General features: G+C 38.1%; 1 protein-coding gene across 1 annotated transcript in view; it reads left to right on the plus strand.

Annotated features, from left to right (window-relative positions):
* GPR158 (G protein-coupled receptor 158) overlaps positions 1-13938 on the plus strand; it is an 801760-nt gene that overhangs the window by 390755 nt on the left and 397067 nt on the right. Inside the window, exon 3 of the mRNA XM_007936378.1 lies at positions 2189-2291. Within this exon, the coding sequence (XP_007934569.1) occupies positions 2189-2291 (103 nt within the window). The remainder of the gene's footprint in view (positions 1-2188; positions 2292-13938) is intronic.

The following is a 13938-nucleotide window of genomic DNA, read 5'->3' on the forward strand; positions in this document are numbered from 1 at the left end:
GATCTCTGTTAACTGTTTGTGAAGAGAAGCCAAGCATGATTCAGGCTCTTCTTGGTGGTTTTTTATCATTGGCCTGTTGGTGGAGTAGGAGGTAGTGGCTCTCGCTCAGTAAGTGAAGTTGCAGTAGCTGTAGCTGTAGTTGTGTCTTATGGGGACTGTTGTTGTCTCCCACTTAGTTAGACACAAATTACAGTTGAGTAACCATGAAAAAACTAAAATCACATTGACCAAAAACAAACCATGTAATCACACAGGAACAGTATCCAAAAAAAGAAAAAAAGGAAAAAGAAGAAGAAAAAACAAGAAAACCTGCAATATCTGGGGATAGGGCACTAAGATAAAAAAAGTAGAGAAGGAGAATAATTAAGGAAAAAAAAAATCATGGGAAAAATGCAAAAAGAAAAATAAGGAACGGGGTTATCCATGAGAAAATGGGGGGAAAAAAACACTTAAAAAAAAAAAATTTCAACCAGGTATAGGGGAAAGAAAAAATGCTGAAAACTAGGACCTTGGAGGGGAAGACAAAGAATAATAGCACAAAGTACAACAGTATTAATAGTAATAGTTGTTTTAAAACAGACAAGCAAACTAATCACTAGAAAAAAGAAAGCAAAAAAGCAAAAAAGAAAAAAAAAATTGTGGAAGACAGGGCAGGGCACCCAGGCTCCGTCTGAGCACACACACTGTGATGGAGTTCCTGTGGGCCCAGAAGGTAGGTGGGAGTGGCGGATGGCCGCACCTCTGTTCACCAAGCAGGTGTGAGGTATACGAGTAACAAGAGAAATGTGGTACCTTTTCACTCTTGCAGGTCTGGAGTGACCTTGGGATTGCTGGAAAGCAGAATGTGTTCTTAAGCTCCAGGTATCAGCAAGAGCGCTGTCTCTTAAATATCCAAAATAGTCAAGCCGCTTTTAAACCTTAAAAATAGCAGCGCCCTCTGGACAGGCAAAAGTCCACATCTCAGCCCGTGTTTCCCTTCACCTTCTCTGTTTATTCCCCAGCCACCAGGGCAGTTCTCTGTGCAGTCCCTGGGTAGCCGAGCTGATTTTTAGGTTAATTCTTAGGTCCTACCACCACTCGGGAATCTCCAAGCTGTCTGTCGTCAGGATCGCTCAGGATCGCTGCCAGACCGCAGCTCCATATATCTCCTTTTTTGGTATTTTCATACAAATTCTTTTGCTAGTTGGGGTTTAGTCCACTTCTATATTGTTCCCTTCAAGGCTCAGGGGTCTAAGATTATCTTCTGTGTCTGTGTTAATTGGTTTCCCTTTTCTTTGTTGAAAAGGGTCTGTGTAGTCTTTCTGCCTAGTCCTCCATCTTGCTGGAACCCCTTGATTAAATTCTTGAAAGGACTCCTTTACTGATGTAACTTTTGTGATAAAGAGAAGTTATTCCTTGCTTATGTTTATGTAATGCATGTAGCAGAAAAGAACAATGTTAAGTTGAATTTCACTATGGTTAAGTGATATCCTTGATACAAGTTTAAATTGAGTTTTGGGAGATGTCTATTGGTGTGAAATATTTCAAAGTTGATCATTGTTTTTTCTTAATTTTATGTATGTGTAGGCTTTTTTTATGAAATACATTTTAGGTAAAGAGCCCTTGAGATAATTAATTTCATTTTTTTCCTCTTCTGATCTTAAAATTTTAAAATATACATTTTTTTCGATGTCAGCAATTTCTGTTATATTGTTTTGAGGATGAAATGTGATGCATATTTAATTTATAAAAGTAAGTCTGTCCATCCATTCATCCACCTCCCATTCACCTACCTACTTACATACCTATCTACCTACCTATTTACCTATCTTTGCTTTGATAGAAATACTTAGTATGGATTATCTCTTAAAATATGTTTGCACACTTTGGCAATATCTGTGAAACAATATGATTATATGTGAAATATTAAAAAAAATAAACTATGTCTAGTAAGTACTCCCTCCTGACAATTGAATGAATTAAAGATGTATTAGCACTATAGTTCTAATGTTGTTTATTTAGAAAAGGCACTTAATTTGTTACTTCTAAGACAATATCTGTAGACCAAAAAAAAAAAAACTAAAGTTAAAAAATATTTTATTTCTGGAAAAATATTAGTTCTGTCACCATTTGTAATAATGAATATCTTTGAGTCTTTATACTATGAAATAAACTGTGACTAACTATTGCTGTCATTTCTTTTTCATAGTGTATGCCAATTAAAGGCCAAGGATTTGTACTTGGAGCCTACCGGTGCATTTGCAAAACAGGATTCTATCATCCTCAAGTCTTCTCAGTGAACAACTTTCAGAGTAAGTTCCTTTTGCTTCTGTGAATAACTATATATGCATATATACATATACATCATAAAAAGAAACCAAACTCACTGCCATCCAGTTGATTCTGACTCATAGTGACCCCCTTTGGGTTTTCAAGACAGTAAATCTTTACAGAAGTAGATTGCCCTATTTTCCTTCCATGGAGTGGCTGGTGGGTTTGAACTACCAGCCTTCTGGTTAGCAGTCAAATGCCTTATGCACTACACCATCAGAGCCCCTTACATATACATTATATAGGGGTCGCTATGAGTCAGGGCTGACTCGACGGCACATAACAACAACAACATAGTATTATTAATTATTCAGACTTTCTTTTAATCTTCTTGGAGTTATATTATAAATTGCATCTACTTTGGCATTCTGATATAGCTTAAGGAATTTTAGCCTTAGATTATTATCTATAATATTCTTTTATGCCCCCTCAAAGTGTTTATTTTAAGGAAATTTTTGCTGAGTTATTGAGAACTGCAGAAAGTTGCTAAAACTCGTTTGGATAGTGTGTTTATTTTTCAAACTGATTTTTGGTTTTCTATGCTGTATAACAGATCGCCAAAAAAATAATAGGTTAAAATAACAATAATTTCTTATTTTACAGTCTCTGTTGGATATTGGTCAGGTGTCCAATCAAAGCGTAGCTAGGTCCTCTGCTCAGGGTCTCAGCAGCCTAAATTCAAAGTGTTGGCCTGGACTGTGATCTATCCTAAGTTTGGGATCCTTTTCAACTAATTCAATTACATGCAGTTAGACTGAAATTTTCTTACTGGGTGTTGTCTGGGTTCAGCTCCTAGAAATTGCCCTCAAAACCTAGCCATGTGGCTCAACCACATTATTGCAGCTTACTTATTCAAGGATAACAGAAGAATCTCCCTAATCTGCTAAATTAGTTTTATATGTTGTTGTTGTTGTTAGGTACCATTGAATTGGCTCCAACTTGTAGCAACCATGTGTACAACAGAACAAAACACTGCCCAGTCCCGTGCCAGCCTCATAATTTTTACTATGCTTGAGCCCATTGTTGCAGCTACTGTGTCAGTCATCTTCTTGAGGGTCTTCCCCTTTTTCGTTGACCTTCTACTTTACCAAGCATGATATCGTTCTCCAGGGAATGGTCTCATCTGACAGCATGAGCAAAATAGGTGAGACGAAGTCTGGCCATTCTTGCTTCCAAGGAGCATTCTGGCTGCACTCCTTCCAGGAGAGCTTTGTTTGTTATTCTGGAAGTCCATGGTATTTTTAGTAGTCTTTTCCAATACCACAATTCAAAGGCATCAATCAACTCTTCTTTAATCTTCCTTATTCGTTGTACAGCTTTTACATGCATATGAGGTAACAGAAAATACTATGGCATAGGTTAGGTGCACTTACTCTTCAAAGTGACGTCTTTGGTTCTTAGCACTTTAAAGAAGTCTTTTGCAGTGCATTTTGCAGTACAACATCTGTATTGACTGATGTTTCTGTGGGTGTTGATTGTGGATCCAAGTAAGATGAAATCCTCAAAACTTCATTATTTTCTCCATTTATTGTGATGTTGCTTATTGGTCCAGTTGTGAGGGTTTTTGTTTTCTTTGTGTTGAGGTCTGATCCATATTGAAGACTGTATACAGCCTTTGATCTCCATCAGTAACTGCTTCAGGTCATCTTCACTTTCAGCAGGCAAGGTTGTGTCATCTGTATATTTCAAGTTGTTAATGACTCTTTCTCCAATCCTGTTGCCAGTTCTTCTTTAGATAATCCAGCTTCTGGGATTATTTGATCAGCATACAGATTGAATAAGTATGGCAAAAGGATATTACCCTGATATACATCCTTTCTGATTTTAAACCATTCTGTTTGAATGAGAGCCTTTTGGTCTATGTACAGTTTCCTCATGAGCATAATTAATTGTTCTGGAATTCCCTTTCTTTGCAATGTTATACATAATTTGTTGTGGTCCACACAGTCAAATGCCTTTGCATAGTCAATAAAACACAGGTAAACCTCTTACTGGTATTCTTGCTTTCAGACAAAATCTATCTGACATCAGCAATGATATCCTTCGTTCCATGTTCTCTTCTAAATCCAGCTTGAATTTCTGGAAGTTCTCTATCAATATACTGCTGCAACCAGTTTTGAATTATCTTCAGCAAAATTTTACCTGCATGGGATACTAATAATATCGTTCAATAATTTCCACATTCTGTTGGATCACCTTTCTTTGAGATGGGCACAAATATTGATCTCTTCCAGTCAGTTGGGCAGGTAGCTGTCTTCCAAATTTCTTGTCATAAACAAACAAGTTGAAACACCCCGATGGGTATTCCATCAGTTCATGGAGCCTTGTTTTTCACATATCCTTTGGTGCAGCTTGGGCTTCTTCTTTAAATACCATTGCTTCTTGATCATGTGCTACCTCCTGAAATAGTTGAGCATAGATTGATTCTTTTTGGTACAGTGATTCTGTGTATTCCTTTCATCTTCTTTTGATGCTTCCTGCATCATTCAATTTTTTTGGACATAAAATCCTTCAGTATTACAACACAAGGCTTGAATTTTTTTCTTCAGTTCTCTCAGCTTGAGAAATGCTAAGCATGTTTTTCCCTTTCGTTTTTCTAACTCAATAACTCCAGTTCTCTGCATATTTCATTACAATACTTCACTTCTTGAACTGCCTTTTGAAATCTTCTATTCAGCTCTTTTTATCTTGTCATTTCTTCAATTTTCTTTAGTAACCCTCCATTCAAGAACAAGTTTCAGAGTCCCTTCTGACATCCATTTTGGTCTTTTCTTTCCTTCCTGTATTTTTAATGACCTTTTGCTTTCTTAATGTATGAAGATCTTGATGTCATCCCACAACTCTTCTGATCATTGGTTATTGCTGTTCAGTGAGTCAAATATACTCTTCAGATAGTCTCTAAATTTTGGTGGGATACAATCAAGTTTATATTTTGGCTCTCATGGATTTGTTTTAATTTTCTTCACCTTCAACTTGAACTTGAATATGAGCAATTGATGGTCTGTACTACAGTCAGCTCCTGGTCTTGTTTTAACTAAAGGTATTGAGATTTTCCATTGCCTCTTTCCACAGATGTAGTCAGTTGATTGTGTTGTATTGCATCTGATGAGGTCCCTGTGTTTAGACACCATTTATTTTGTTGGAAAAAGGTATTTGCAGTGAATAAGTCATTGGTCTTGCAAAATTATATTATGCTATCTCCAGCATCATTTCTATCACAAGGTTATTTTATTTATTTATTTTTTTAACTACCAATGATTCTTCTTTATTTCACACTTCTGCATTCCAGTCACCAATAATCATCAATACAGCTTGACTGCATGTTAGTTATATTCATTCTGCAGAAGCTGGTAAAAATCTTCAATTTCTTCATCTTTTGTTTTAGTGGTTGATATATAAATTTGAATAATAATAATGTTAACTGGTCTTCCTTATAGGTGTATGGATGTTAGTCTATCATTGACAGCTTTGTCCTTCAGGATAGATCTTGAAGCATTCTTTTAGATGCTGAATGTGATACCATTTCTCTTCAATTTGTCATTCTTGGCATAGTAGACCATATGATTGTCTGATTCAATATGGCCAATACCAGTCACTTCAGCTCATTAATCCCTAGGATATCAATCTATTTCACTTTTGATAACTTCTAGTTTTCCTAGATTTATATTTGTCACATTCCATGTTCAAATTATTAATGTATGTTTGCATCTGTTTCTTCCCATTTTGAGTCATGCCCCATCAGCAAATGGAGGTCCCACAAGCTTTACTCCATTCACATCATTAAGGTTGATTCTGCTTTGAGGAGGCAGCTCTCCCCAGTCATATTTTGAGTGCCTTCTAACCTGAGGGGCTCATCTTCCAGCACTGCATCAGACCAAATTTCAGAGCTATTCATAAAGTTTTCCAGTAGTATATCAGACAGTGTTTTATTGCTATTCATAAGGTTTTCACTGGCCAATTTTTTCAGAAGCAGATGGCCCTGCCTTCTTCTCAGTCTCGCTTTGTCTGGAAGCTCTGCTGAAACCTGTGCACCATGGGTGACCGTGCTGGTGTTTGAAATACTGGTGGCATAGCTTCCAGCCTCATAGCAACATGCAAGCCACCACAGTACAACAAACTGATGAGTGAGTGGTTGGTAGTCTTATATAAAATCATGTAAATATGATACTGGCTATCCCTTCATTTTGCCCTGTAATGTGGCCTGATGAAAAGAGAGACTAACCCATCATTTTCACAGATCTACCCACACTCAAAGGGAGGGGGTTTTGCAGGGGTATGTAAATCCAGGGGCAGGAGTCTTGGTTACCATCTTAGAAATTTGCCTACCATAGTCTATACTTTGATCACCATCTGTTAATGTCCTTTCCAAATGCAAAATACATTCTCTCCTCTCAGGGCCTCAACAAAGTTTTACCTCAGTACCGTATTGTTCAAAGTCTAAAATCTCATCATTAGAACCTAAATCTCATAATATTAGTAGCTCAAAGTCCAAAATTCACCAAAATCACATGAACTGAAAATTGCATCCAGATTTGTATGAAGTTCAGTGTGTAATTCATTAAGTACAGCTGCTGGGGTGCAATTTCTCTCCATCTATAACCTTGTAAAACTGAAGGGAAAATTATGTACCCTCAAAATTCTCAAACATTCATACAATGATGGGCCAGGCGTAGGACAATAGTTATAGGCATTTTATTTTAAAAGTAGGAAACTAGAAGGTAAAAAACAAAAACAAAAACAAACAAACAAAAAACAATGCTTGATCAGGTTTCAGGGCCTGAGAATAATTATTTTTGTCTCTCAGCTCTGCTCTCTGTTTTCTGCCAGTAGAATTGTGAGAGCCTAACAACCTTCTTTTATTTGGTACTTTCTTAATTCTTCATTCTTAACTTAGCAGTGTTTCTGCTGAAATACTTTTTTCAAGCACTTTGCAGCACTTCCATGAATTTCACAGGGATTCACTACACTAGACAAAAGTCATATCCAAAAATCTTTTTGAGATAATTTGTTTTCCATGTTGGCCTCCTGCTGAAATGGCTGAAAGACAATGCTCTTAAGCTTCCTACTGGCTCTCTGGTTTGGCTGAGGTGGTTTTGGCATACCTTTAATATCTTGAAAAGACCTTTTGTGTAACTGAATACTCTGACTTTTTGATCTATTTGAGGTTTTAGAAAAAAGTTATACAGTCATATACTGTGTAGCAGCCATTTTCTGATGTTTAGCATCTTTTGCCATTAGGACATACTGAGAATAAGAAAAATTATTAAATTCTTACTTCTTTTGGTTTAATAGTTCTAACTTCAATCTCTCTCTCTCCCTGTACATTTTACTTTTAACAGCTATAAGAAATCAAGCAGCACTTTCAACACTTTGCTTAGAAATCCCCTTAAATCTCTAATGTAATCTAATCAAAGGAGTGACTATCCCATCATATTCACATGTCTTGCCAAACTACAGGGCTGAGGATTATACAAATATACCTCATTTTATTGTGCTTTGCTCTCTTTAGCTTCATAGATATTGCATTTGTTGCAAATTGAAGGTTTGTGGCACTACTGTGTCAATAAAATCTATTGGCACTACTTTTCCAGCAGCATGTACCCACGTTGTGTCTCTGTGTTACTGTGGTGTAGTAAATTACATAGTGTGGCTTTTCTAGCCATAAGTCTTTGTAAACCCCATGGTGGAATTTGCTGTGAGCACCTAAGTAGCTCCTGATTGTTAAAATTATCCACCTGGGGTATTTCTGTTGGGAGCAGCATGAAGTAATTTTCTAGGAAATTCGCTCTCTCTCAGGTGTATAGAATTCTGATGTTGGGATTGGTTAGGTTGGCCACTCTGCCAGGCTCAAAAGAAGCCCTCCTAGAGGCAAAAGAAGTCTCTCTGACTGCTGGCTAAGAAAGATGTGCTGCTGAGAGAAACATGCTCCTGAGAGATGTGAAAGACACACACTGCTGAGATAGAGATGCAAGAGACAGGCACTGCGAGAGAGACATCAAGAGACACACACTGCTGAGAGAGACAATGAGAGACATGCACTGCTGAGAGAGACTGAAAAAGACTGTCATCTGAGAGATGGTGGGCTGAGAGAGACTGAGCATGTTCCTGAACTTGAATTGTAGCCTGTTGCTTCCCTAATAAACCCCATAATCTGTGAGTTCTGTGTGGCTACTGCAGTGAATTATCTAACCCAGCAGAGAGGTGGTGGATGCTGTGGGAGGAACAGTTGGTATCAGGGCTGGAGGGAGGCAGAATGTCTGGCCTTGCAGGAATAGGCCTTGGGCTACTGATGGTGATTCTGTCTTCCTCTTGTGAGGTTAGAGGAGGTAAGAAGATGCAACCTCCTGCCCCTTTGGCAGTTACATTGTGGTAATTCTCACAATATTTCAAAGTTTTTTATAATGCTATTGCATACTTAATAGACTACAATATATGTAAACATAAATTTTATTTGCACTGGTAAAAAAAAATATGTGACTTGCTTTATTGTAATATTCTCTTTATTGTGGTGTGAAACCACACCTGCAATATCTCCAAGGAATGCCTGTACAAGGCATGTATAATGGAGATGGGAATCTTGGGGACCAATTTAGAATGCTGCCCACCACAAGTTTTTTGTTTACAGTTTAAATATTGAAATGAAGGGAAAACCAAATGAAGCCAACTGAGAGGAAAACTCCATGTTTTTAATAGAGTTGAACCCTTAGAGCCAACTTAAGATTTGGAAACTTCAAGAGCACTTTCAAATACAATAGAAGATTATAAGTTAGGAGCTAAGATAGATTCATGTTGGTATGTTCTAAGTAGAGAATAGAAGAGAGAAATGTGGCATGTTTAAAAAGTTAACAACAACAAACTATGCATTATTTCAATAAATAAGTAGTAGTGTGGTTTTAGGTAACTTAAGCTTTCTATGCCTCAAATTTTGCTTCCTTGTTTGTTTTAATCTTGAAAATGGGGTTGATGATAGTTCAATTTATTGAATTTTGAGAATTAAATGAAGTAGTGAACATAAAGCACAAATGGAGTGCGGAAAGCAGACAGTTAATACTAATTATTACTAATAATTATCAGTAGATTACAGTGGACCAGGCACTGTACTAGCTAAAAGAGACACCATAGCCTATGCCTGTTATGGTGGCTGTTTGCATAGATTTAATAGTTTAATGGGTGATATAGATAAAAACTATAAAGTCTACTTTAAAATAATAAATATTAAAATAAAATAGGTACAGCATCTTATGAGATCATAGAAAATGATTATTTTCTTGAGAGAGATGGTAAAAGGTTCTTAGGAAGGATTATATTTAAGATGAATCTTTCAAGATGAATAGAAATAAGCAGAGAGGGAGTGGATAAATGATATTTTAGGCAGAAAGAACAGTAAATATGAAGCCATAGAAATATAAAATACCATGGTAATATTGTAAAACTACAAATAACTACATATAGATAAACCAAAAGGAATGTTTAGCAATTCAATAATATTTATTAAATAATAATAAATATCTAGACATTGTGCTAGATAATTTAAATATGATTAATAAAGTAAATATCTTACCTCTTTCCAGTGTCTTCCAGTCTAATGAAGGATAGAAAAAGGCAAACAAGTGATCATAAGTTAGTGTGGTAAATGCCGAGATGGAGCAACTGCTCAGGGAACAGTTCAAGGGGCACTTATCTTGGGCCATAGTATGGTAGGGAATGGGTCAGGACATGTTTCTTAGAGAATATGATCCTAAAGCTTATAAGTAAATTATAAGCATGACTTATCCAGTAAAGAGTTTTGAAGAAAGGAAAGGAAAAAGCATATGCTTAGTTTTAGGATTGAAAGAGAGAACATAATACATTCATTTTAACCTTAAAAACTGAAAAAAAAGTTTGTTGTGGCTGAATTTTTGTGGTATAATTGATACTGTGATGCCTTCTACAGGGACAAACAACCATATGCCATCTACTGGGAGTAACAGCTGCTGAGAGGTCACAGCTATGTCTCTTACTAGAATTACCCTAGGCCACAGAGACTCACCCAAGATTATGACCCCCCCTCAACTGACAAGTGACTGGCTAATGGGAAAATAGAGGCCTGGTCACTTTGCCTCAATTTGGAATAACTGTGAAGGGCCAAAACAGCTCCATCTGCCATCTCAGTAGGAATAATTACTATTCCTCTTCCTCCCATAGAAATAGCTGAACTCACTGCAACTGCACTGTTAGTCACATTCTTTCCCTTTTTCCATTCCTGGCATTCATATTTCCTTGCAGATTTGCCTCCCCAAAATACTTTCCAATAAGCCTTATGTGTACAACTCCCTGTCTCAGAGTCTGTGAATAATACACCCAATCTAAGAAAGCAGGAAATGGTGAGAGATGAGTTCACAGCATCAAGTCATTTGAAACATTTTCACCAGAAAAGTGACATGATCAAATCTGTGTTTTATTAGGATTATTCTGGCTGAAATGTGGAGAGTGTACTGGAGGCGAGAGTGATAAGGCTTGAAGTGGGGAGAGAAGTTAGTATGCTGTTGGAATAATCCAGGTGAGTGATGATGGTGGTCTGATTTAGGACAGTGGCAAAAGGAATGAAGAGAAGTAAACAAATTAAAAGATAATCTAGAGGAGGCCTTGGTAATGTGTTGCATAGTATGAGAAATAGAAAGGAAGAAACTTAAGACGAGTTCTAGGTTTGTGATTTGGGCAAATGAATAGATTGCAGTATCATTCACTATGATAGAGAACAAAGAAAAGCAGATTTTTAGAGGTTACTGTATATATGTTTAATTTTAAATCACCATCAGGAATCCAGGTAGAGATGACCAGTAAGTAGGAGATGTATATATTGTTCTATCATTCAGGAGAGAAGTCTGCAATGGAGTGAAGTTTAAGATTCAGTAGCATGTGGAAGATAATTAAAGCCATAGAAATGAATAAACTTGTCTAAAGAGGTCTGTTGGGTTAGGAGAGAAGTCAAAGGATGTACTCTTCAAAATAACCAACAGAGAAGAGACAGGAGGAAGAATAGCCCCAAAGGAATGAGAATGAGTATCTAGAAAGAAGACCAGGGATGTATGGTATAATGGAAACTAAAGAAAGAGACTTTGTTGAGAAGAAAAATAATCAATTCAACCTATAATATTGTACATAGTAGTATGATAAGGGTTGAGAGCTGACTATTAGATTTAACAATAAAGAAATTTTAGAAGTAATGAAGCATAAAGCTAGATAGGTAAGCATGAAGTCCATGAAGATTCTAGTATCCTAACCAAATAATTTGTATTCTAACTTCAGAACTATAGGGAATTATTTTTGAAGGAATTTGGGCAGGGAGAATAGCATATTTATACTTTACAAAGGTTGTTATGGCAGATTGAGGGATGAGATAATCTGGAAAAAGAGGTAGATTAAGAAGATTTTACAAGAATCTGTGACTGAATAAATTACAGATACAGAAATAAAGAGATGGGAAAAATATTTTGAGAGATACTACTGAAGTAGGATGGATAGAATTAGGTACTAATTAGATGAGGGTAGAAGGAGTGTTAAGGAGAGGGAGAAATCCCAGATTTCTTTCTTTGATAATTGGGTGAATAAGCATAATCTTTATTCTTGAACTCTATTTCCTTTTGTAATAACACCAGACTTCGTAGAGAATTATTTTCTTATTAACAGAATATCAGAGGTTGGTCAGCTGATTATTTTATTCCTACTCCAGAAAATGTCAATGTTTGTATATTGAATTTTACTTTGTCTCCAGAAAAGGTGATGTTGCCATTTTGGCCTGTAGCCAGCCATGGGTATAGTAACTAAGATTGGATATAAAAGAGGTGGTCTCATAGGGAACTTCAAGTTTGTAGTTGCTAAAAGTGGGTGCAAGTCTCTTTGGGGTAGTTATTCATATATCATTGTCATCCCTTGTGGTAGTTATGTTCACGTGCCAACTTCACTGGGCCTGGTTGAGTGGCTGGGCAGCTGGTGGTAGTTAATCCCCATGATGAGACTGGCAATCAACTCCATGGTGAGATCTACCACAAGCAGCTGAGTAGCTGCCTTTGGAATGTGGTCTGCTTCCTGTATTTAAGGAGAAGCCTTGGGAATGGTCTCTAGCCTATGGCATGCTTAGACCCTGCATGTAGCTGTGTCATTGCTCAGCAGCCTGCTATGCTCTGCTGACCTTGGGACTTACAATGGACTTAAGTTAATGGTCTGCTGTGTGGTTTGGTAACATGAGGACTGTGCCTTTTTACTTGTCAACCTTGGGGCTTCTCAGCCTCAGCAGCCAGCAGCTGCCTGAGTGAAGAAATGCCTCTAACTCCAGTGCACTGGGAGCAGGAGGCAAAGCTGGACCCCAAGGTTGAGGGGCTTTCACCCAGCCCCTAGAGCCTGGCACTTTGAACTTGGACTTAAAACCTCCAAATTGTAAGAATAAACTCCTGTTTGTTAAGGCCATCCCATTTGTGGTTTATTCTTGTCAGAGTGGCACAAGGTTACCAGAACAGAATTTGATACCGAGAGAGTGGGGTGCTGCTCTGACAGATAACTAGAATGTGGAAATAGGAATGGAGTGAGTCCTTGACCTGAGACCCTGGCAGAGAGACCCCAGCATACGGCATGAGAGACGGCAGGAGCAGAGCCCAGAGACTGGTATGAGAGATGGCAGGAGGAGCAGAGCCCAGAGACCAGCAAGAGAGATGGCAGGAGCAGAGCCAAGAGAACTGGCATGAGACAGCAGCAGCCTTACCAGCCCATGGAGGAAAAAGCCAAGTACCATTGGGAAGGTGGCTTCCTGGTGGAGTGGGTTGCCTTCAGGCATTAATTGGTAGAAGAGACCAGCTTGAAATGGAGTAGCAGGTTGGCCGGCCCATGGAACAAGAAAGCTAAATAGACAAGAGGGTAAGATGGCAGACTAGGCAGAAAGACTGCACAGACCCTCTTCAACAAAGAAAAGGAAAATCAATTAACACAGAAACAGAAGATAATCCTGGACCCCTGAGCCTTGTAGGAAAGGAACTACCAGAAGAATTTGCATGAAAATACCAAAAAAGGAGACAGATGGAGCTGCGATCTGGCAGCAATCCTGAGTGATCCTGATGGCACAGCACAGACAGCTTTGAGAGTGCTGAGTGGTGGTAAAACCTAAGAATTGACCTAAAAATCTGCTCTGCTAGCCAGAGACTGCACGGAGGACTGCTCTGGTGGCTGGGGAATAAACAGAGAAGGTGAAGAGAAAGGTGGGCTGAGCTGTGAACTTTTGCCTGTCCAGAGGGTGCCACCATTTTGAATGTTACAAGCGGCTTGACCATTTTGGATATTTAAAGAGACAGAGCTCTCTGAGATCCCAGGGGCTTAAGAAGAGGTTCTGCTTTCCAGCAACCCCAAGGACACAACGGACCTGCAAGACTGAAAAGGTGCACCATTCTTATTACTCTTATACCCCACACCTGCTTGGTAAATGGCAATATGGCCATCCCCCACTCCCACCTACCTTCTGGGCCCACAGGAACTCCATCACAGTCTGTGTGCTCAGACGGAGCCTGGGTGCCCTGCCCTGTCCTCCACCGATTTTTTTTTTCTCTTTATTTTAATTTTTATTTATTTTTGTCTTTTTCGCTTTCTTTTTTCTGGTGATTA

Source organism: Orycteropus afer, unplaced genomic scaffold, assembly GCF_000298275.1.
Source record: "Orycteropus afer afer isolate SDZICR_OR568_19922 unplaced genomic scaffold, OryAfe1.0 scaffold00035, whole genome shotgun sequence".
NCBI lineage: Eukaryota > Metazoa > Chordata > Mammalia > Tubulidentata > Orycteropodidae > Orycteropus > Orycteropus afer.